The sequence below is a fragment of the Phyllostomus hastatus genome, unplaced genomic scaffold (genome assembly GCF_019186645.2).
Source record: "Phyllostomus hastatus isolate PE091 unplaced genomic scaffold, TTU_PhHast_1.1 phas_scaffold_129, whole genome shotgun sequence".
In the NCBI taxonomy this organism is placed as follows: domain Eukaryota; kingdom Metazoa; phylum Chordata; class Mammalia; order Chiroptera; family Phyllostomidae; genus Phyllostomus; species Phyllostomus hastatus.
In genome coordinates, this window is record NW_025334009.1 from 5,065,096 (window position 1) to 5,087,959 (window position 22,864).

The 22,864-nt window shown below is 49.0% G+C and overlaps 1 protein-coding gene across 2 annotated transcripts; it reads left to right on the top strand.

The window, feature by feature from the left end:
• The first annotated feature begins 1,246 nt into the window (after window positions 1–1,246).
• On the top strand, window positions 1,247–22,011 carry IP6K2 (inositol hexakisphosphate kinase 2). Of its 2 annotated transcripts, none has more exons than XM_045857152.1 (6): window positions 1,247–1,325; window positions 12,263–12,594; window positions 14,545–14,767; window positions 15,617–15,792; window positions 20,626–20,801; window positions 21,240–22,011. In XM_045857152.1, the coding sequence occupies exons 2-6, from the start codon at window positions 12,393–12,395 to the stop codon at window positions 21,738–21,740; spliced, it is 1,278 nt and encodes a 425-aa protein (XP_045713108.1). In that variant the 5' UTR covers window positions 1,247–1,325; window positions 12,263–12,392; the 3' UTR covers window positions 21,741–22,011. The 2 variants fall into 2 exon arrangements, with proteins under 2 accessions (XP_045713108.1, XP_045713109.1); XM_045857153.1 differs by having other exon boundaries at window positions 1,293–1,405.
• Window positions 22,012–22,864: the final 853 nt, after the last annotated feature.

The window sequence follows — 22,864 nt, forward strand, 5'->3', positions numbered from 1 at the left end:
AGATGGGGTGGAGTGGGCCTGGGGGATGAACCTGAGCCAGGATGGCACAAACTGAGTTTGAGATGCTAAGTGGAAGTCAAACTGCAGATGCCTCGTCGACTGCTAGACATTGAAGCTAGCACTCAGGAAAGGGTCTGAACTGGACATACACCTTCGGGAGTGATCAACCTGTGGGCAGAACTTTAAGCCACGAACCTGGATGAGATTATGAAAGATACAGTGTAGACAGAGAAGAGGTGAAGAGGAGAAGCAGGGAGGTCAGAGGAAAACCAGGCGGGCATGGGGCCCTGGAAGCCACTCAGGGAAGGTGCTTCCAAGAGAGGAGAGATCAGCTGGTCACAGGAAGTGTCTTTCTTCTCTGCCCCCATAGGGGCCACTTTTTTTTTAACTTTTTGTCCACTGCTATATTTCCAGCACAGAGCATGCATGCTCAATAAATATTTGTTGAATGAATTAGCATATGCTTGAATCCACACCTCTGAAAACCCCCACTACACAGGGCTGCAATTAACAATGGCCTCCTTTAGAGAAAGAGCAGAGATCAGGTAGGAGGCTCTGGCCATTCACAGTAGCACAGAACTCCTCCCTCGCCTTTCCCAGCAACACTGACATTCACTCAGGTGGGAGCCCTACTGGCCAACACAGGACCCAAGACAAATGAACCTGCCAATGTGGAGCTTGGTGGGACCTGGGTTGACACTGAGTTATCCACCAGTCACCGAAAAGCTCTACTCCTTTGTCCATCCCTCTAGATTTAGTCATTTGTCCACCCATCTACATCCAATCATCTGCCCATCACATATATACATATATTCCTTTGTCCACCGTCTACAGCCACCCTTTTCTCCTTCTTTCCGTCCATCCGCATCAGTTCATCCATCTACCAGGGTGACCAACTTCCCGGTGCTGTCTCTTTGTTAGCACTAAACGTCCCACATCCTGGGAAACCCTTTAGACAGTTGGTTGATCCATCCATCCCCCAGGCATCCCACATTGCATCCATCTGCCCAAAGCCCATCTGTCCTGCCGGCCACCACCCGCCACGCACTGACCTCTTGGGCCCACCCTCCCAGGGGAGGTAGACAAAGCTCCGCCCAGTGCCCCGCCCTGCCCCGCCCCTCCCGGAAGCTGCCGCAGAGAATCCTGGCACCTTAGCAACAGCGCTTTTGGGATTACCCAATCCGCCAGTCGGGCTCCCAGTGCGAGCCAATGGCGAAAGTCGTCGGGAGTGAGGTGTGGGGGGCGGGGTTCGGCGAGGCCGCCGCCATCTTGATGGGAGAGAAACAATAGGACAGAAGCACAGCAGGCCGGGGCTGTGGCCGCAGGTACGCCCGGTGTCCGAGCTTCTGGCTTCGTCGCCCCGGGAGCTTTGAGGGAGGGCTTCTCCCGGCTGTTGTGGAGCGAGGTCTCTGGTCACTTGGGGAGGGGCCCTTGTTATTATGATGGGGGGGGCGGTGGCTGGGAGATGCCCAGGATCTTTTTGGGGGGCCGCATTTCCGCGGGTCACTGGCGAGACTACGTCTTCAGGTTATTGGGAGGGAAGATCTACCCTGGCTTTGAGGGGCAGTGTCTTCCCTGGTCGGGGCGGGGGTAGGCGGTCTCCCGGTTATTCGCGGGGTTCGGGATCTGCCTAGGTCATTGAAGTCCCCTCGGGTCCTTGGGGGAGGGAGACCCCCCGGGTCATTGAGGGGTCTCCCCAGGACGTGGGCGTCCCCGATCCCCCGGGTTATCGAGGGGGTTTCCCTTGAGCGTGTGGGTGGAGGGGCCAGCCAGCGCCGCAGGTGCAGTTACCTGGGGCCGGCAGATGCGCAGCCATTTTGAGTGTCGAACGGCCCCGGGGCCCGTGCGCTGGTGTCGCGCCGTCCGGCGGCGGGGCGAGCTGCACACCTAGCCTTCCTACCCAAAACAGGCCCGAAGTGGGTCACCGGGAGCTTTCGTTTCGGTCGCACTGCGTTACCCAGTGTTTGTTTTCTGCCTGCTGGCGATTGGTTTCGTTTTCCGGTTCGGTCCCACGAAGAAAGCGGCCCTGGCAGATCAATGAGCGCTGTGTTGTGAAAATAAAACCCAGAAGCCAGGAAAATCTAGTGCTCTTCGATGCCAGGGGAAAGAGAAGTAGTCACCGCTTGAAATAAAAACACGTTGGTAGAAAACGTACCTAGAACGAGAATAAAATAAAGTCATTTGGAAGAATAGGTTTAAGAAAAAGTACTGAGACTTTTGAGAAATGGTAACAAAAATGTTGCCGATAACCCGTTTGATGGTAGGTTTTATAAAGCACCATGATTACTGTAATTTTGATGAATTCTGGTATTTAAAGTATTTGCTGTACTTGCCTTTTTAGCAGGGTAACATTTTAAGTGAACTAAGATGCTTATTTACGGTTGTTGCCGGGGAATTTGTGTAATTGCATCCTGTAACCTGGTGTTAAGTATTTAAAGAAAGTTTCAGGGTGGCATTGTTTTAACTGTAGCCACTATCAGAATTAGAAACTGGGTGTCATATTTACACAGTAGGCCAGTTGATCGCTTAGTAACTTTTTCTTTGGAGAAAAAATCATTTGAGCTGTTAACCGTTACTCCAGTTGGTTTACCTGCCTTGTGATTTTAGAGTGGAACTCACAGGAATTATTAGAAATCAAGTGGATGGGAACTAGGCCTAGAATTGATATAATTGTAAAAATCAGTTTAGCAGGTGCAATTGACTTACTTTGTGCTTCAAGACATCGAAAGTGACAGACAAGCCCTGGCTGGCGTGGCTCAGTGGGTTAAGCTTGGGCTGCAAACCAAAGGGTTGCCAGTTCGATTCCCAGTCAGGGCACAAGCCTGGGTTGCAGGTCAGGTCCCCAGTAGGGGGCAAGTGAGAGGCAACCACACACTGATGTTTCTCTCCCTCTCTTCCTTCCCCTCTCTCTAAAAATGAATAAATAAAAATCTTTTGAAAGTTAAAAACAAAGAAAGTGGCAGGCAAGTGCAGTGTATACCTGTGCCAGCCCTGTGTCTGTCAGAGCAGCAGGATGTGTGAGGAACAGTGCTGACTGGGTTCCCTTGCAGAAGGTACCAGAGCTTTCTGTACGCTCGGTGGTTGTCATCGGTATCTAGGCAACCACGTTGAGCCTGAGCCTCCCTGAGGTTAGCTTGTGGAGGTGAAAATTTTCCATTGTTTGGCTCATAAAGAGGATGCACTTGGGAAGAATATGTCCTTTAAGTGTTTTACTGGGTGAGATAATCACCTTAAACAAATCGAACATATTCTTGCATAGTAGAAAATAAGTGGATGATTACTCTTACATGATGACATTTCTTAAAACTTAGTTTTATCTATTTTTAGAGATAGGGGAAGGGAGGAAGAGAGGGAGAGAAATATCAATTGATTATCTGTCATACACCCGATGTGAGAGAGAAACGTCAATTGATTGTCTGTCATACACCCCCGACTGGGACCAAACCCACAACCCAGGCCTGTGCTTTGACTGGGAATCGAACTGGTGACCTTTTCAGTTTGAGAGGCGATGTCCAACCAACTGAGCCACAGGGGCTGGGACTATTGAACATTTTCAATTCTGCTGTTACAGATAGAGGTTTTCATATAGGCAGTGGAAGATGTCCTTCCATGTTCTCGTGAGTACCCCTGAGGGAGAGGCAGCTGAGTTGGTTGCTTACCCTCTGCTCAGGGTTTGGGTTTTTCTTGTCCTCTGACCTTATGTGAGTATGAGAACACAAGTCTCTTCCTCAGGCCCCTTGAGCTGCCCTTGCCCTTTGTAGACTTACCCTGGACCTTACGGGAGAGACACGCCACCACCTCTCCAGGGCTTGAGGGCGTGACGGGCTGATTCGGATGCTTGACCTACGTTGGGAGTCAGGGGAGGACTCTAAGCCCTGGGTGCAGGGGCCTGGGGCATTTGGAAAAGCGGACCTTGCAGGGATGCCAGCTGGCAACTGAGGAACTGGGCCCCCAAAACTGATGCAAGTAGCCAGGTATGGGGCAGGTGAGGGCTGGGATAGAAAGGAGCAGGCTCCCCCGCTCCCAGGAGTGACTTACCTCACTCTCAAAAAGTGCTTTTACTTTGAAAATACCTTAAGCTCCTTGTATGGAGCCAAAGAAAGGGAATAGTGTGGTAGATGTCAAAAGTGGAAGTGCCCCTTTGGCCCTCCCTCCAGTCCTCAGATGTGCTCCTTATCAGGAGCTGAAGACACTGTCCTTATCAGAAGCCAGGCGACTTGCTTCAGAGCTGTGGGTACAATTGAACTTGATTTCCCCAAAGAATTCTTCAGTATTTTACTGTACTTTATTTTGGAAAGAAATCTCAACTCATGAAAAAAATTGGCCAATGGTCCCTGTGATAGACACAGTGCTGTGACCTGTGCAGTGTCAGGAGTGTCCCCCCTCGTATCTGGTTCTTCTCCTGGCTGCGTGTGGAGGGGTGCTGACTGTGCTCAGACTGGTTGGGTGGTAAGAGCTGCCAGAGGAGTGCCGGGAGCCTGGGTGGTTTTGTAGACCTTCTAGAGGAGAATTTACCTGAGGGAGGTGTTGTGAGGTTCCAGAGGAAACTGTGTCCCCTGGGCACAAGGTCTGGCAAGTGCAGGGTACACCTTCATCCCTCCAGCGGCAGGTGCCACACTCGGGCTAGCCTGGGCAGGTCAAGGCTGCCTGGTTCCGTGGCTGCCAGCGCATGAGGACTGACTCATTTTTGTCATCCTTTCTTTCAGAGGGTGAGTTCATGTGTCATCTGGTTTGGGAACTGTCTGAGAGATGAGCACTGGTAAATATTGACCACAGGCAAGGAGCATGTAATCTTGCCTGAAGCTCAGGGGGTTTTACCTATTGACACATGAGGGAACTGTGACTCAAGGAAGGAGTGCACCGCATAGATGGAGCCTCGGATTTCGGCCGCAGTCTCACTTCCGTGTGTTCCTGTTGTGTGGGTTTCTTGCCAGTGGTGGGATTCGCGCATTACACCAAGGAGAAAGAGACTAAAGATGGAGATTTACCCTTTTTTAAGGAGGACTGAAAATTCTTGTGTGTGTGGAATACATGTAGCTTTTTATTTTAAAAAAATCTGATGTTCTGATAAAGAGGACATGTGAAACCTTAGAATTACTGATTTAGATTTCCTTAAGGCAGCAGTGCTACAGTTTTAGCTAGAAAAGGCTTTTAAATTGCTAAAACTGTAATTCTAGCGCTGTAACTCTGATGAAAGCATTTACTTCTAAGCAGCTGAAAGTGTCTTCTCCCTGCACCGCTCCATCTGGGGGCCTTCTAGGCTGTCATTCCAGAGCTCTGGTCCGAGGAGGCAGCGGCGGGGCAGTGTGGTCGCACTGGTGGCTCTGGAGAGGAGGGGCAATCCAGGAGACTGCTCTTCCCATACGGAAAAGCTTGTTCAGATTTTTGGAACAGAATTTGCTGTTTTCTTTGTCTCTCAGCATTGGAGGAAGGATCTGCATTACGATTTTCACGAAACAGTTCTACTCTCAGGCCTGAAGACCGCAGGCGTCCGCGTCAGGTAGACGCAGGGCTTTTGTGTCTTGTCTCACTGGCCCTGCTGCTGTGGCAGAGCCAGCACCTGCTGCGGCATGGTGGCCGGCCAGCCGGCCAGGCTGCAGTTCCTTTGAGGAGGGTAGGGCTGTGAGTCCAGCATTCTTAGCAGTGACTTTCATCTCAGGTACCTGTGTTTTTTGCGGTGAGGCCCAGGTGATGTGGTGACGTCATAGTGCCACGGTGCACCCTTTTGTAAGGGAGGTAATCACAGTATCTACTCCAGAGGGCTGTTGTGAGAGTCAGGTTCTCTCCCTAAATGGCAGCTCTCCTGTTTGGCTTGCTTGTGTCCTGTTATCATTGAAGGCTGCGGAATTGGTCTCGTCTTCCACTAACTTCCTGGCACCTGGTATACGCCTTAGGGCCAGGGTGTGTTGGGGTTGTTATCCTCACTTGTTTACATGTGGTACGTGTCCCAGAGTCTCCATCTTGGAGTGGAGCTCTGAGCACGCATCACAGGTAAGATCAGTGATTTTGTGGAAGGGTTTAAAATCTCCAAGAGCGAAGCAGATCTGGGTTTTCCTGTTTTAGTTTTCAGTAAATTCTCTTTTTTCCCCCCTAATGTCCTCCTAATTAAAAGATAACACGTGCTGCAAGTTTGAGACTATTTCAAGAAGTTTGGAACATATAAAAAACTGAAGAGAAGGGAGTAATGACCTTACTGCTTAGTACAGGCAGATCCAGGTTTTGTGGTACCTGAAGTTTATATAATGTTATATAAATACAATCTGTAATTTTATAATTTTAAATGTCATTTTTAAGCAAAAGAAGTTAACAATTATGAAAACAATTAGGTAAGGCCCTGGCCGGTTGGCTATAGTTGGAGCATTGTCCCATTCACCATTCGATTGTGGGTTCAAATCCTGGTCAGGGCACATGCCTCAGTCGTGGGTTTGATACCTGGTCAGGGCACATATGAGAGGCAACTGATCGATGTCTCTCTCTGTCTCTCTCCCCCACCCCTTCCTTTCTAAAATCAGTAAACAGCTGTGGCTGGTGTGGCTCAGTGGATTGGTTGCTGGCCTGCGAACCCAATTCCCAGTCAGGGAACATGCCTGGGTTGTGGGCCGAGTCCCTGGTTAGGGGCGTGACAGAGGCAACTGATCTGTCTTGCACACTGATGTTTCTCTCCCGCTCTTTCTCCCTCCCTTCCCCCTCTCTAAAAATAAATACATGAAATATTAAATAAAATAGAATAAACATATATCTTCGAGTGGGAATTTTAAAAAGTTTTTTAAAAAAGAAAATAAATAACTAGGTAAGAAAGTGGCTGTGTAAGTTTGCCCTGGCTGGTGTGGCTCAGTGGACTGAGCGCCGGCCTGCAAACCAGAGGTCTCCAGTTCAATTCCCAGTCAGGGCACACGCCTGGCTTGCGGGCCAGGGCCCCAGTTGGGGGTGTGTGAGAGGCGACCAGTTGATGTTTCTCTTGCACGTTGATGTTTCTTTCCCCCTTCTCCCTCCCTTCCCCTCTCTAAAAATACATTTAAATTTTTTTTAAGTAATGTGTAGTTATGAAAGTTTTATAAATTCAAAAATGTGTGAATAAAATGTAATCCCTTTATTGGAGTATAATTTCTATACAATAATATTCATTGATTTTTAAGGGTATAATTTGATGATTTTGACAAATTACGCACTCATATAATCACTGTCCCAGTGATTATAGAATATATTCATTATGCCTAAAATCTCACCTGGGCCCCTTTGCAGCCAATCCTGTCTGTCCCCTGGCAGCTGAATATATGATACTATAGTTCTGCTTTATTATAGAATTTCATATAGATGTAATTATGCAGTGTATCCTTTGTGACTTCTTCCAGTTACCATAATGCTTTTGTGTCAGATCTTTGTTTACATGTATCAATACATTATTTTTCATGAATGTTCCGTTCCATTGTACAGCTACACTGCAATTTGTTTATTTGTTCACCTATGATAACATTTGGGTTTTTCCTTTTGGCTGTTGTGAATAGCGCTGCTATGAACAGTTGTGTACAAGTCTTTGTGTAGACATTTGTTTTTATTTCTCTTAGGTAAATACCTATGAGTAAGGTTGCTGGGTCATATAATAAGTATATGCTTAACTTTATGAGAAACTGCCAAACTGTTTTCCAAAGTGGTTGTATCTTTCTATTTCTCCCAGTGGTTTGAGAGCGCCAGGGACTGACCCTTGCGGTGGGCTTGCGTGGCGTGTGTGGGTGTGTGCAGATGCCAGGCGTGGCCCAGGGGCGCGGGGAGAGCTCAGATAGCGGAGGTGTGGGTGGAAAGGGCTGTTTCTCCCGCGGGCTAGTGCGCCCCTCACCGTCCCCTGTGACTGCCTGAACTTGGGGCTTGTCGTCAGGCAGAGTAAGCCGCCCCGGCGGGTCCCGTTTGTAGCCTCATTAACTAAATTCTAGATGTGTGAGATAAGGGCCCAGAGGCTCTCATGAGTTGTGGCTGTTTTATTTGTAGTATTTTAAAAGTTAAGAATAATGGGTGTTGTTTCCAGCAGATTCTTAAACCAATATGATAGATTCGGGGATGTGGGCTGTGAGGGAAAGCTGTGTCCTTGCCCAGGATGAACCCTGCTCTGTGTTCCTGCACTGTTCCTAGTTTCATGGACAAATGTGTGAGGCAATACAGGAACCTAAAATAGACACTAAATCTGAAGCCAGCGTTTTATGGTGTTCCCTGTCTTCCTAGGTGCAGTGTCCATTCATTTCATGGACTTGGCAGGATTCTTGGGAAGCTGAGCTGTAGACCTCAGTTTTGGAAACCATTAAGAGGTCCTGCTGCTCAGACTGCTGTGGAACAGAGAGAGAGAGAGAAGGGGGTGAAATAGAGCAGGTGCTTTGGGTACTTTTCTTTTGAGGCTCCTAGGGAAGTCATTCCTTCATTTCCCTACAGGGAGAGGGTCTGAGGGCACGGGCGCAGAAGCCCTGCTCCTTGGTCTGCCGTCCCGAGTGTGGGAAACACGTCCTGGTGAAGCCACGCTTGTGTTCGTGTTGGAAGATTGAGCGTACCTGAGATGAACGAAGTGCAAAACGACTCACCTTACTATGTGCAGTGCATCGATAGTTACTTGTTTTTCCTTTTTTTTTAGTTCTCACATGACTTCTTTTTCACTGTTTTTTTTCCCCCTTCTTGTTTAAAACATTAATTTGATAACAGCCCACAGAATAGAGATTATACTCTAGGCCTCCCCTCTCTATTTTACAGACCAGAAAACAGATGATAAAACTTAAAAGGAGCCAGGGACAAGTAATTAAGTCACAGATCTGGGGCCACAATGCGGCCCCACCTCACTACAGGGTAATTTTGCCTGGCATTTGTGAGTTTCCTCTGTCATCAGACTTGGCTCGGGTGAGAATGAGCCTCATTTTTCTTGCTTCTCTACTCAAGATAATGATTCTTCTCCGGGGGTCAGTGCCCTGTGGACTGCCAGAGCTGGGTGCTGAGGGGAGTGTGGCGAAGTGCCGCACCATACCCAGCAGCTAATGACCGCAGTGGGGACCTGGGAGGAGGAGGTGGGGACCCTAACCGGGCCTTTCAGCCTCCGGGCACACCTGTGAGGGTGTGCTGCCCCCAGAGGGAGCTGCCATGAGGGACTAGTTTTTGTTTTAGATTTGTCATTGGAGATGGGAATGGAGAAGAGATGCCTGGAAAGAGATTTCTCTGTTTAATTGAATACATTTAGGAATCTTGAACAGAGCTGGAATGGGATTTGTATTGTTAGCTCAGATAACAAAAGCAGTTTTACACATTTTTATGAAAGATTTGGATTATGTTTCTAAAGCCTGGCCCATGAGGAGTGCCTTGTACTTTCAGAATTTAATCATTATGGTACCTGGTTTGTGCTTGGGCACTAGAAGGCTGACCATGAGTCAGTCAGTAGGTTTCTTTTGGCATTGCTTCTACTCAAGAGGTCTCTTCAGTTAGATGAGTGTGAACTGGGCTCCGTAGACCTAGAGAATGGGGCTTATGTGGCCCAGCATCTCAGAGCTCCACCTTATGGAGAGAGTCTGGAATGACTGGGATGTTCTAGAGCTGATTGCCTGTGTGGTCTCTTAGGACTCTTCTTAGCACATGCCCTCCAGCGAGCTTCTCTGATCCTGAGAAGGTAGGGCCAGGTAAGAAATCGGGAGCTTTGGTTTTCTGCTCTTTGCATATAGAGAAGCTTACTGATTTCTAATTCTTGAATCCCTTTAGGGCCCACAGTTGGTTCTCTCTGAAAGGAGGAAATGAACACCAGTTTAAACTTGTTAAAAAAGGCTGTAGTCATGTGCCACAATAACGACATTGTGGCTCAGTCAGCAATGAACCAGATATAGCATGGCTGTCCCATAAGGTTATAACAGAGCTGAAAAATTCCTATTACCTAACGACTGTGTTAATGTGGTAGCACAACACATTACTCACATGTTTGTGGCACTGCCGGCTGTATAAAAGTATAGCACATACAATTATGTATAGTGCCTAATACGTGATAATGGTGATAAACAACTGTGTCACTGGTTTATATTTTAAAGATTTTATTTATTTTTAGAGGGAGGGAGAAGGAGAGGGAGAGAAGCATCATTGTGCAAGAGAAATCAATTGCCTATTGAACGCCCCCAACCAGGGACCTGACCTGAAATCCAGGCATGTGCCTTGGCCGGGCCCTGATCAGGAATTGAACTGGCAACCTTTCAGTTTGTGGGACAACACTCAACCCACTGAGCCATACCAGTCAGAGCACTGATTTATGTATTTACTATTATTATTTCAGAGTGTACTCTTTCTAATTATTAGAAAAACAAAGGTTTGCTGTAAAAGGTATGTGTGGTATGCTGGCAGCAGCGTAATACACCTTGTGTTTACTGCGCCTCTTGATTGCATCAGTTTTCCTTGTGCTTGATTTAATCTCATGTTGTTTTGTACAGTAACATTCAGTACAGGCTTGTACCTAGGAGCGATAGGCTATACCATGTATCTAGGTTTGTGTAGGTGCACTCTGGTGTTCAGTCCATGAAAAAAACAACTGATGATGCATTTCTCAGAACGTACCCTTGTTGTTAGGTGGTTGATGACTGTGTTTTATAAATATGTGGTGAAAGGACTCTCATAGGACAAACTAAATGATTTCCCAAGTGTGTGGGAGTGCACACCAAGGCAGAGACTCTGAGCCCTACAACAGCAGCCATGTGGGAACGTCCAACAGATTGAGGTTCATTTGGGAACTGTGGCTTCTTGTCTCTTGCTCTGGATTAGTCTTCACCTCCCCAGATCAGGCTCATTGTTTGCAACAGAGAGTAGTTTCTGCCTCTTAGAAAGCATCATGAGGACTAAGTGAAGTATGTTCCCGCATTGAACCTGGCACGTAACCTAATACATTCCATCTCCATCAGTGGGCACATCTCCCTCCGACCATCTTTACCACCACCGTCTCAGGTGGCATATTGGGAGCCAGAGGAATTCCCAGTGAGAAACACTGTACCTAAGATAGTGAAGTGTGGCCCAAGCCCTGCAAGCAGGGCTAGCAGTGACTATGTAGTCCACAAATTACAGACAGAAAACAGGAAACTAGCTTGATGTGCCCTGAAACGGTTAACAGTGGTATATAGGCATGCTTTGCTGAGATCCAGTGTGTTTGGGAGTGCAGAGTCAGGTGGAAGGCCCCGGACCTCAGAATGGGAGAAAACTGTGATACCCCAGGAGAGCAGCTTTGGTCTAAAGGTGTGCCCCAGCCCTGGCTGCTGTGGCTCAGTGGACTGAGCACCGGCCTGTGAACCAGAGGGTTGCCGGTTGATTCCCAGTCAGGGCACATGCCTGGGTTGCGGGCCAGGTTCCCAGTGGGGAGGTGCATGTGAGAGGCAACCACACATTGCTGTTTCTCTACCTCTCTTTCTTCCTCCCGCCCCCTGTCTAACCATAAATGAGTAAAATCTTTTTAAAAAATTAAAAAAAATAAAGGTGTGTCCCATATTTGGAGAGCAGGATAGAAATGATAAAAGTTGCCAGTGACCTAGAATGCTGTGTATTTTTTTAAAGGGAGTTCACCTTGATCTGTTTTTAGATACTGACGTTAATTATTAATGCTAGGTCCAATCTCCACTGCTAATAAGGTTAATGAGGCATGTCTTTGGCCTTCGGCAGGGGTAGTGTTTGTGGACATCCTGGGGTGGGGGAGAGTAAATCTTAACTAGATGGTGTGTAAGCAGGTTTTCCCTTTAAATGCATTTCATAAAAACATAAGTAATGACCAAGAGTAAACCCTGAGGTAAACTGATCTTGTGGGTTCATCATCATTTGTAACAAATGCACTGTACTGGTGGGGGACATTGGTACTGGGGGAGGCTGGCATATGGAAGCAGGTAAGTTACATGGGAAATCTTAATTTTGCTGTGAACCTAAAACTCTTCTAAAAATGTGAAGAGACTTGGACATCTATTACTTTAAGTTGAAGAATTTTATTAGGAAATGGTCAGATTTAATCCAAATATTAGGTTTGAGATTGTGGCTTGCTCTCAGTGGCTGTCTAAGGCAGGGGCTGTTTAGGCACCTGGAGCCAGTCCCTGCTTGTTGGTGTCCGGCCCGGCCCCGCCCCGCAAGAGCCCTGGCTCTTTGTTTCTGCGGGTGGAGGCGGGGCTGGAGTGGGCAGAGTGGGCCTGCGCCCTGGGTGAGCTCAGTCTGTTTTGCTGCTGAAGGAGGGATACACTCTAAGGTGGTTCCCAGGCCGCTTCCAACTCCTGTCACTGTTTGCCTCTGGCAGAGCGTCCTGACCTGCGAGACAGAGGAGTGGAGGCCAGACATACCGACGCAGGGACGGAGGACAGACGGAGAACTCGCTGGCCGCTGGACTCTGACGCCTCCCCCTTCTCCCTGCTGCCTGTGCTTGGAGGATGAGCCCAGCGTTCAGGGCCATGGAGGTGGAGCCCCGCGCCAAGGGCGTCCTGCTGGAGCCCTTCGTCCACCAGGTTGGGGGGCACTCCTGTGTGCTCCACTTCAACGAGACAACCCTGTGCAAGCCCCTGATCCCGAGGGAGCACCAGTTCTACGAGACTCTCCCAGCTGAGATGCGCAAATTCACTCCCCAGTATAAAGGTGAGCCCCAAGCTGCTGGTGCAGGTCACCAGCGCCTGGCGAGGAGGTGTGAGGCCAGGCCTGCCTACAAGGCATTGTGACCTTCCGAGGCAGCCATCCCGGGAGCCCTCACCCCCTCCCGCTCACTCTGTGTTTTCCCTCCTCCTCCTCCTCTTGGCCCTGAGCCCAGCACCTCACACCCTCAGTTTTCAAGCCCTGGTAAGATTGCTCAATTCTCTGTTGTTTTGTGGATTGTTTCGAGTTTATTTTTGGATTTTGGTGGAAGTGTAGTTGTGTTTTATGTTCAAGTGTCTCTTGATCACAGTAATCCATAGACCCCATGGGGGACAGCGAGGGAAGACTTTGGGAGGATTTTACCCAGAATATTTGCTGCCTGCTTTTTGTCCTCCAGAAAACCAGAAGCCCCGGTGATTAGGTAGGCTTGGGAGCAGGGCCGAGTCAGATGGAATGCAGGAGTGGGAGGCCTGTGCTGATTAGCTGAAGCCCATTGCTATTACGGAATGTCCCAGAAATTGCTATGTTACAACCCTTATTCACACATGGTGTCTCTTTCTTTTTTGTAATGCATTATGGGGGGATATCCACAGCCACCAGCGTGGTGTGGTCTTTCCCGGGGAGGTGGGCATCCTTTGTAAATCAAGAAAGAATTCATTAAGGAAATGAATTTAAATTTGCGTTTCCTGGTTATACAAAAGACTCTTGAACAACTTAGTTTCTTCTGGGACTGTTGAAACACACTCTTTGAAGACAGAATGTACTGGGTGCCTCTCTCTGTATTCTGAATATGCATGTGTGTTGCGGTGGGGATGTGGGGTGGGGAGTTGGGGGCCCTCACTTGGTCCTTCTCTGTTGTTTTTTCCAGGACAAAGCCAAAGGCCCCTTGTTAGCTGGCCGCCCCTGCCCCCCTTTTCCCCCTGGTTCTTTTCCCATGGACACAGGGAAGTGTGGTCCCCTGAATTTCCCACCCCGGCTCCTCTGCGCCCAGAGCCGGGGACCACCTCAGAAGTGTCGTCTCTCTCTGAGCACGCATTCCCCTGCAGCGGGCGGGCGGCAAGCAAATTGATCCTGGGCCCGAGAGGTCCGGGAGGAAAGGTGTTCAGCCAGTCGGTTGTAAGGCGCTCGTCGGCACCTGCTGAAATGCTGCCACTTGACAAACCCCTCCTCAAAGACTGACTAAATTACACATGGCAGGTGCTAGAGACGGAATGGGGAGAGAGCTGCTTCCAAGGCCACCACGCGTCCTGCTCCCAGCCCTATTCGCCTTGTGTTTATTTTGTTCTTTTGTGACTTGGGACCTCAAGAGACCAATAAAGTAACATTTGAGAAGGACAAAAAGGCTTGGGGCGCCCGCCAGAAAGGTGGTGCTGCAAGAAGCCTTTGCTAGGGTGTCTGTTGTGCTGTGTGGTTTGTTTTGTTTGCTCCTTTATTTTGTTTTGCTTGCCCAGTCTCCCTTTACCCTTGAATGCCCCTTACCCCTCAGGGAAACCTGTATTCCCTGTGGTCAGGTTCTGCTTTAAAGTAAGCCTTGACGCCATCAGTGTTTCTGTTTAGGGCATAAAATTCCCCAGAAGATAAAAAGAGCAAATGTTTTTACATCTCTCTCAGGACTAGAAGAATTACATAAAAATTAATAAACATTTTCAATGATGGAAAAATGTGTCTTGTAATTCTTTGGCTCTTGCCTTGTTGAGTGCATCAGGGAGGAAGACTCTGGGCCATGTTTGCTCCCTGATCACTTGTCTTGTGTGGTGTCATCTTTTCTAGCTGTTTTGATATTTGTTAGGTTTGCAGATGAGTTTGGGGCCTCTGGCAACATAGAGACTAAGGAACAGGGTAAGAAAAAAATCCCACACATGTTACAATCATGTAATTTATAACACATGTGGAATTAAACGTTCTCTCTGCCTCTGTGGAATTAAAAGTCCTCTCTGCTGCTCACCCCCTTTCCAGGTGTGGTATCTGCGCGCTTTGAAGAAGATGAAGACAGGAACTTGTGTTTAATAGCATATCCCCTAAAAGGGGACCATGGAACTCTGGACAGTGTAGACAATTCAGACTGTGAGCCAAAAAGTAAGCTCCTAAGGTGGACAAACAAAAAACATCATGTCCTAGAAACAGAAAAGAGCCCCAAGGACTGGGTGCGGCAGCACCGGAAGGAGGAGAAGATGAAGAGGTGGGTGTGAACGGACGGGAACCTGACTCTCGGGGAGGGGGGTATCGGGGATCTTAGCTACAGCTCAGTGCCCTGGACCCTAAGGACTCACTCAGTGGCCTTAGTAGGTGCCTCTTCACTCAGTGGCCAGTTTTCCTCATGGCATGCCCAGCTTTTCTGTAACCGACTCTGCATTAAATTATACCATTTTGGGTAAACAGCTGTAGTGACAGCTGTAAAAGAATTTCAGTCACTCGTTCCTTCTGTGCCAGGCCCCATGCTGCATCCTGGGGATGTAGCAGTGACCGAGACAGCCACCTGGTTCAGGTTGCTCACTGACAGAGGGGGACAACACGGGCTGCTGGGCATCCCCGAAACTCAGGAGTCCATCTAGGCAGGGCCTTCCGCGTGCCACACCTTGGCAGAGCTTGTAAAAATGTAAGTTGAAGTATGTATATATAATGTAGCTCAGTAGGCTGACCTGAAACCATGGAATTTCAGTTCAGATTTCCCTGGTCAGGGAACCTGGGTGAACCAGAAGCCAGCAGGGTCACTGCCTAGAGGAATAGGGCAGTGCACGCTGCCCTGTAGGGCTGGGCAGCAGGCAAAGGCTGTTCTTCCATCGTAGGTTCTCCTTATGTTAGGTAAACAGTGAACTGGCTTCTTAATTAAAAAACTTTATTGAGGTATAATATACATACAATGATATGTATACAATGAAATATACCCATTTAAAGTGTCTGATGTGTACAATGAAACCACCACATCAAGATATCAAACTTCCTGTCACTCTAGAAAGTTTCTTTGTGCTTCTTTGGCCCTGAATTTTGATAAGATACTGTGATTTATTGGCTCCTTATCTCTTCATAGCCATAAGTTAGGAGAAGAATTCGAATGGCTAAAGAAATCTGAAGTCTTATACTACAATGTAGAGAAAAAGGGGAATGTAAGTTCCCAGCTTAAACACTATAACCCTTGGAGCATGAAGTGTCACCAGCAACAGTTACAGAGGATGAAGGAGAATGCAAAACATCGGAACCAGTACAGTATCCTTTGTTCACAGGACATCTTTGCCTTGGGGAGGGCGGGGAAAGGAGCCTTGCGGAGCTCGGAGAGAAGGGTTGGGGGTTTTCGGTCACGGTTGAGCCGGGACACTGCTGCGTGATAGCTGTGGGCAGACTTCACTCTTCTCAGGGCCAGGGGCCAGTCTGGGAGTGCGGGTGGTGGGGCAGCGGGGTGAGGGTCTCCGGGGTGAGTGGCTTCTCGTGAAGGGGCCAGCCTGCACCAGGGATCTTCCAGCCTAGAGTGCAAGGGGCAGGTTCATGTTTCGGACTCCTGGGGGGGTCCCCAAAGGGTGCTTGCCTGCCAAGGGCCAGCCAGGGTGCGGGGACTGACCAGGCGGGCATGTGAAGAAAGCACAGGGTCCTTTTTTCTCCCCTTTTTACCCATTAAGCTATGTTACAGAATTTTTTTGATCTTATGGGGGGAAGTTCCTCAGAATTGAGTGTGATTTATTTATGATTTTATTCATTCTTACAGAGAAGGGAGAGAGAAAGGGAGAGAAACATTGATGTGTGAGAGATACATCTATCAGTTGCCTCTCCCATACCCCAAACTGGGGACCCAGCCTGCAACGCAGGCATGTATCCTGACAGGGAATTGAACCAGCAACCCTTTGGTTCGCAGGCTGGCACTCAGTCCACTGAGCCACACTAGGCAGGCAGGGGTGTTTTATTTATTTTTAACATTTTATTGAGGAAAAATTTAAACCTCTTAAAAGTGGACTGGGTAGAACCTTTAAATGCCACTCTCCCAGATTCAGCAGCTGAGCCACGACATGAGCAGCCTCGTGTCACGGCCGTCACACACACGCTGCGCCCCACCGCCGGGCTGTTTCGGAGGCCGGTGTCGGGTGTGATGTTTCACTCTGTACGCTTAGCGCGAGTCTCTGCAAGATAAGGATATTTTAAAACATTAACACAATTGTTACACCTTGAAAGTGGACAGTAATTCCTTAGTATGAAGTCCTTAGTTTCTGTCCGCGATCTCCTGAATGCCTCAGAAATACGTTTTTATTCACCCACAGTCCTGCGCTCTACCAGCCGAGCTGTCGGAGGCAGTGTGCTTTTATCGATAGTGTCTTTGGATGGAGACCCAGTGAGATAGACGCACGTGTTCCGTTTGGTTGAAATGTTTTAAGTCTTTTTAAATACCCTTCTTTTTTTTTTTTAATTCTTGGAAACTTCTTGCCAAAGAAACTGGGTCTTCTAGAGTTTCCCACTATCTGAATTTTACTGATTACGTTCCTGTGGTGTCTTTTACGTGTTGCTCTATCTCCTCTGTTTCCATTAAGTTGATTATTTGATCTACAGGCGCGATCAGATTCGGGTTAAATTTTGGGAGGTGGGAACCAGAGCCTCTCAGAGATGGTGTTGTCCGTGACCGTCAGGACATGCTGTTTGGTTGTCTTTCTCTTCTGTGTTGTCATTGCCTTTGATCTATTTTTTTTTCATTCAGCGTTTTCTAATTTTGTCATTCCTTCGCTCATTAGGTAGAATCCTACTATAAAGAAAAACTTTTCATACACGTTAACTGGCAAACACAGCAACTCGGCTTCAAGCGACCCCATCCAGTAGTTAGTTTGTAAGTTCACGTGGAAAGTTGAGACTGTCCGGCCGCTGTTGATGAGCCCCGTCCTGACACTGGTGAGCAGGAGGACATACTAAGCCAGTGTCCGACCCGGTACACTGCTCCGCATTTCACCTGCTCATTGCGGGCCCCGTGCTCTTACGCTTCCTATGCGGTGGTCTGCACGAGAACTTTCTCTCAGTTGGTTTTGCGAGAGAATCTGACCTTATTGCCCCGATTAGTGGGGGAAAAAAGGAAAGAAGAACTCTTTATGGAACAAATCTCAAAGGGAAGACTGTGCCGCCCGCACCAAGTTTACATCATCTCTGGAATTGTCCTCAATTATCTGGCGTTGCTCTGACCTTTTGATTGGTGTCGTCATTGGATCAAGTGACAGAGTAATAGCGAATAGTCTGCAAATCCAGAAACATTTTGAGACACTGGTGGTTACTCTTCAACCGCCTGCCCATGGGGAACAAGCAGATTGACCTGTTAACTGTGACGCAGGTCCTGCTATTAATGGATAGATTCCCAACAGTGGGTTGGATCTTACGTGTTCGTTATGCTTAACAGGTCATTTGAGTCTCCTCTCAAGGAGGCGCTTGATCAGACCTGACTTGGAGCAAGGAGGGCACGAGTGACAACATATTACACAATTCAGATGTTCCTGGAACAGGGCATGGACGGGTCCCTTGCGCTGCCGCCAGCTGTTCATGGTATTGTAGTGTCTGAGGAGGAAGGAGTCTAAGCTTGTAGAGAAGGCTCTCGGTCAGTGTTTTGAATATGGAGGAGCATTGAGGCACCCCGCCACGTTGGAAACTTCACCGTGCATGTCCCAAAACCTTGCCACAGTGGACAACCTTTGGGCTTGGAGATCAAATCCAACACATTCTGGCTTCACGGCCCCTGATACCGTTCTGGGGCAGCTGTCCCACTACCGCTCACTCAGGCGGTAGCAGTGAGAAGGGTCTGGAGAGGCCCAGTGTCCTAAGGCAACATGGCAGCATCTCAGAGGAGGAAGCATTTCTTGAGTATGTATTCAAGACACACTTTTCCTCATCAGCTGTGTGCTTATCCTGAGGTATAGTTTATCCAGGAGGGAGAGTCAGGTTAAACCTTTGCTTTATTTACCACATATGTATTTGGAATAATGGATAGGTTTCTTAATATCCTCCATAAGTGACCAGTGAGGGTTTTTATTTTTGATTGATTTTGAGAGAAACATTGCCTTGTTCCACTCATTGATGCATTCTCTGGTTGATGCTTGTATGTGCCCTACCTGGGGATTGAACCTGCAACCTTGGCATGTCAAGATACCCTAACTGAGCTACCCTGCCAGGGTGACCAGTGGGGGGGTTTTTTGTTCGTTTTGTTTGTTTGTTTTTTTAGCATCATTACGAATCTGAATTTAAACATATTTGACATTGCATTTATCTTTGTTGGTGCTCAAATTGTCTCATGTTTGGCCAGTGGAAGACCTTTTATTTATGTATTTACTTGTTTTTTTAATTTACTTATTTTCTAAAAGATTTTATTTTAGGAAACGAGGGAGAATGAGAGGGAGAGAAACACTGATGTGTGGTTACCTCTCACGTGCCCCCTATTGGGGGCCTGGCCCGCAACTCAGGCGTGTGGCCTGACTGGGAATCAAACAGCAGCCCTTTGGTTCGCAGGCCTGCACTCAATCCACTGAGCCACACCAACTGGGCACATTTTACTTATTTTAGAGAGGGAGGAAGGGAGGAAGAGAAACATCAGTGTACGAGAGACACGCAGATAGGTTACCTTTTGTTCGCTCCCATCTGGGCCCCTGGCCTGCAGCCCAGGCATGGCCCTGACTGGGGTCAAACTGGCTTCCTTTCAGTTTGCAGGTCCATGTTCAATCCACTGAGCCATGCCAGGCAGAGCAAGACTGTAAAAAAAATCCTTACCCGAGGATATGTTTTTGTTGATTTTAGAGAGGAAAGGGGGGGGGGGGAGGGGGAGGGAGAGAATATGAATGAGAATGTTGATGAGAGAAAAACATCAGTTGGTTGCCTCCTCTACACACCCGGCCCGAGGCTCCACCCCTGACGTAGGTATGTGCCCAGACTGGAGATTGAACGCGCAGCAACCCTTTGGGGTACGGGGCAGTGTTCCAGCCAGTTGAGCCACCTGGCCAGGGTTTGTATTTTTATCCTCACCCGGGGATATGTTATATAGATTTTGGAGAAGCAGCGGCGGGGAGAGAGACGTGACTGTGAGAGAGAAACGGCTCCTGTGTGCCACCCTGACTGGGAGCAAACAGTGGGAGACGTTCTAAATAAGCTCCTGCGTAATCACAACAGTCTGTGGTAGATGTCTGTCTTTTCCCTTCCGAGGTGGAAGGGTGTCCAGGTCATGTAGGTTTCCTGCTCCAGATGAGAATTTAGTTATTCCTCTTAAGGCAGGGGGTGTAAACCTTTTCCGTAAAGGGCCAGAAAGTAGACATTCTAGGCTTTGCAAGCCACACTCTGGCATTGTAGCATGAAAACAGTCCTAGATAACGAGGGCGACTGTATGCCAGTGAAACTGTTCATGGTCACTGAGGTTTGGGTCCATTTTCACGTGCCACGACGTATTTTATGTATATTTTTTGAACTCTTAAAATTGTAAGAACCATTCTTAGCTTACAGATTATATATACAACAATGAGTTAGGGGGCCACAGTTCAACAGTCCCTACTCCAGGGGTGCTGGTCTGGAGCTAGGGGTGCTCAAACATCTGGTCATCGTTTCTAGACCTGTATAGTGCATGCAGCTGGAAAATAACACTTATTTTACAGAGAGACTCTTGATGAGTTCATACTGATGTTTCCAGTTCATTTATTTTTTATTTTTTATTTATTGCTTTTTAGAGAGACATTGCTTTGTTCCACTTAAACTCATGCATTCATTTGTCGATTCTTATATGTGCTCTGATAGGGGATCAAACCTGCAACCTCATGTATTGGGACAAGCTCTGACCAGGGCTCAGCCAGGGCCCTAGTTCACATTCAAGGCCTGTGTTGAGTCCAGACCCGGGCTGTTCTCAGGCAGGTTCCCTGACGAGAACTGAAGATGCCTTTTAGCCTGCAGTCAGCCTTGGGCTCCTTATGGGAGATGGCAGGACTGATGGGACCCTCTTTGGTCTTGTGTTGCACTGGGCACTGTGCAGGCATTGCACCCTGGGAGTGCCAAGGACCCATGCAGCCGCAGCACCTCTTCTAGAGGGGGGTTTCCTTAACCGCTCAGAATTTATCTTACTGGAGAACCTGACCTCCCGGTACGAGATGCCTTGTGTCCTGGACCTCAAGATGGGCACACGCCAGCATGGCGATGATGCCTCGGAGGAGAAGGCAGCCAACCAGATCCGAAAATGCCAGCAGAGCACATCTGCAGTCATCGGTGTGCGCGTGTGTGGCATGCAGGTGAGAGGAGGGGGTGTGGTGTGGGCTGGCTGGGTCGCCCAGTAGCTGCGACTCCCCCCACCCTGGCATAGTCCTATTTTCCCAAAAAGATACCAGATTTGATTAAATTGAGCACTTCTGATTTGAAAAGAAACCACGCATGCCTGGGTGATCCCCTTTGGGGCTGGCCTGGCTGGTGGAGTCCAGGGTCCAGACACAGGAGAGAAAGGCAAGAGGGTTAGGTCCTCTCCACCAACCGTATACCGAACAGGTGGCTGGGGAAACCCGAGTCAGGGGGCTGGGTCCTGACTGAGTGTTGACTGGAGAGGACAGTGTCTCCTGTGAGTCAGCAAGTCAAAGGATCTGATCCAGGGCTGCCTGCCGTTCTTGCCAACCACTCCCCGGGGTCTGGGCTTTGAGGTGGCTGCAGCATCTGACTTGTTGGTCTTCCTCCCACAGGTATACCAGGCGGGCAGTGGGCAGCTCATGTTCATGAACAAGTACCACGGACGGAAGCTGTCTGTGCAGGGCTTTAAGGAGGCGCTCTACCAGTTCTTCCACAATGGGCGGTACCTGCGCCGTGAGCTCCTGGGCCCAGTGCTTAAGAAGCTGACCGAGCTCAAGGCTGTGTTGGAGCGACAGGAGTCTTACCGCTTCTACTCAAGCTCCTTGCTAGTCATCTACGATGGCAAGGAGCGGCCTGAGGTGGCCCTGGACTCAGATGCTGAGGACTTGGAGGACCTGTCAGAGGAGTCAGCCGACGAGTCTGCTGGTGCCTATGCCTTCAAGCCCATCGGTGCCAGCTCAGTGGACGTGCGCATGATCGACTTTGCACACACCACCTGCAGGCTGTATGGCGAGGACAGTGTGGTGCACGAGGGCCAGGATGCTGGCTATATCTTCGGGCTCCAGAGCCTGATAGACATTGTCACAGAGATAAATGAGGAAAGTGGGGAGTGAGCTTGCTGGCTGCAACAGCACTTGACTCTCTGTGTCCCAGGCACAGCTGTGCTGTGTCTCGGAGGTGGCCAGTATGGCCTGGCAGTGGGGCCTCTGCAGCCTGGAGCTGATGTTCAGAGGCCTCTGTGAGTCCCAGCCTGGGCCAGCCCCAGCCACGCTTGGAGTCTTTATTTATTTTAACTGTTTCTTCAACATTCCACATTTGATGATGCAGATACCTCTTTCTTCCCTGAGTGTAAATGTTCTAATACAAATCCTTTTGTTAACTGTACACAGTGCTGCTGTCGTTCTTGCCCAAGGCCGGCAGTGTACTCCCCTTCCAACCCGCAGAAGTCTCCTCACCATTCTCCTTGCCACTGTCTCCACTCCATGGCGTGGTCCTCAGTCCCCTAAACTAGCACCCTGTGGTCACCCAAAAAGGACCCTCACACATACAACTTTAGCCGGATTCCTGTGGGGTCTGTGGTGGCCTAGTGTCCCAGCAGCCCCTATGGAGAGAATTACACTTGGTACTGGTCTTTCTCTGCTCTCATGCAGCTTACCTGCAGCAAACCTGTAGCAGCTAATTGGCTTGACGTTGTGATGTCAGAGGTCCAGGGAGCAGTGCCGGGGCCTCAAGGAGCCACCAGCCTCTGGTCTGTTGGCAGCCATGGTCTCTAGTGAGGGGTCCCAGGAGGTGGGTGCTCAAAAGGGTCTGTTGGTTGGTTCCACTCTGGCACCTGTCACCACTCCTATGCAGCCCTGGGCCCCACTGCAACTGTGCCGGTCTTGGCCTTCATGCAGCTTTAGCCAGGACAGCCCCAAGGAGAGTGACCTGTGCTCTTTGCTAGGAGGGTTTCTGGGAGGAGGATGTGTGGCAGGAAGTTTGAACTGCAGAACCAAACACCAGGGAGGAGGACACAGACCTGGCACTGAGAAGGCAGGGTCTGGATGTCCAGTTTCAGCAGCCCCACCCCTCTCCTGAACCTCCCAGCATCACCTCTCCAAGGCCCACTGTGCCTCTGTCCACTACGACCAAAAACAGGCCAAGTGCATACACTGGTGTGGTTGTGCCCACAGACTGCTCCCTGGGCCCAGGCTTCCAGTGGATAATGTGGCGGAACCAGTCCCTGGAGAGAGGGGAG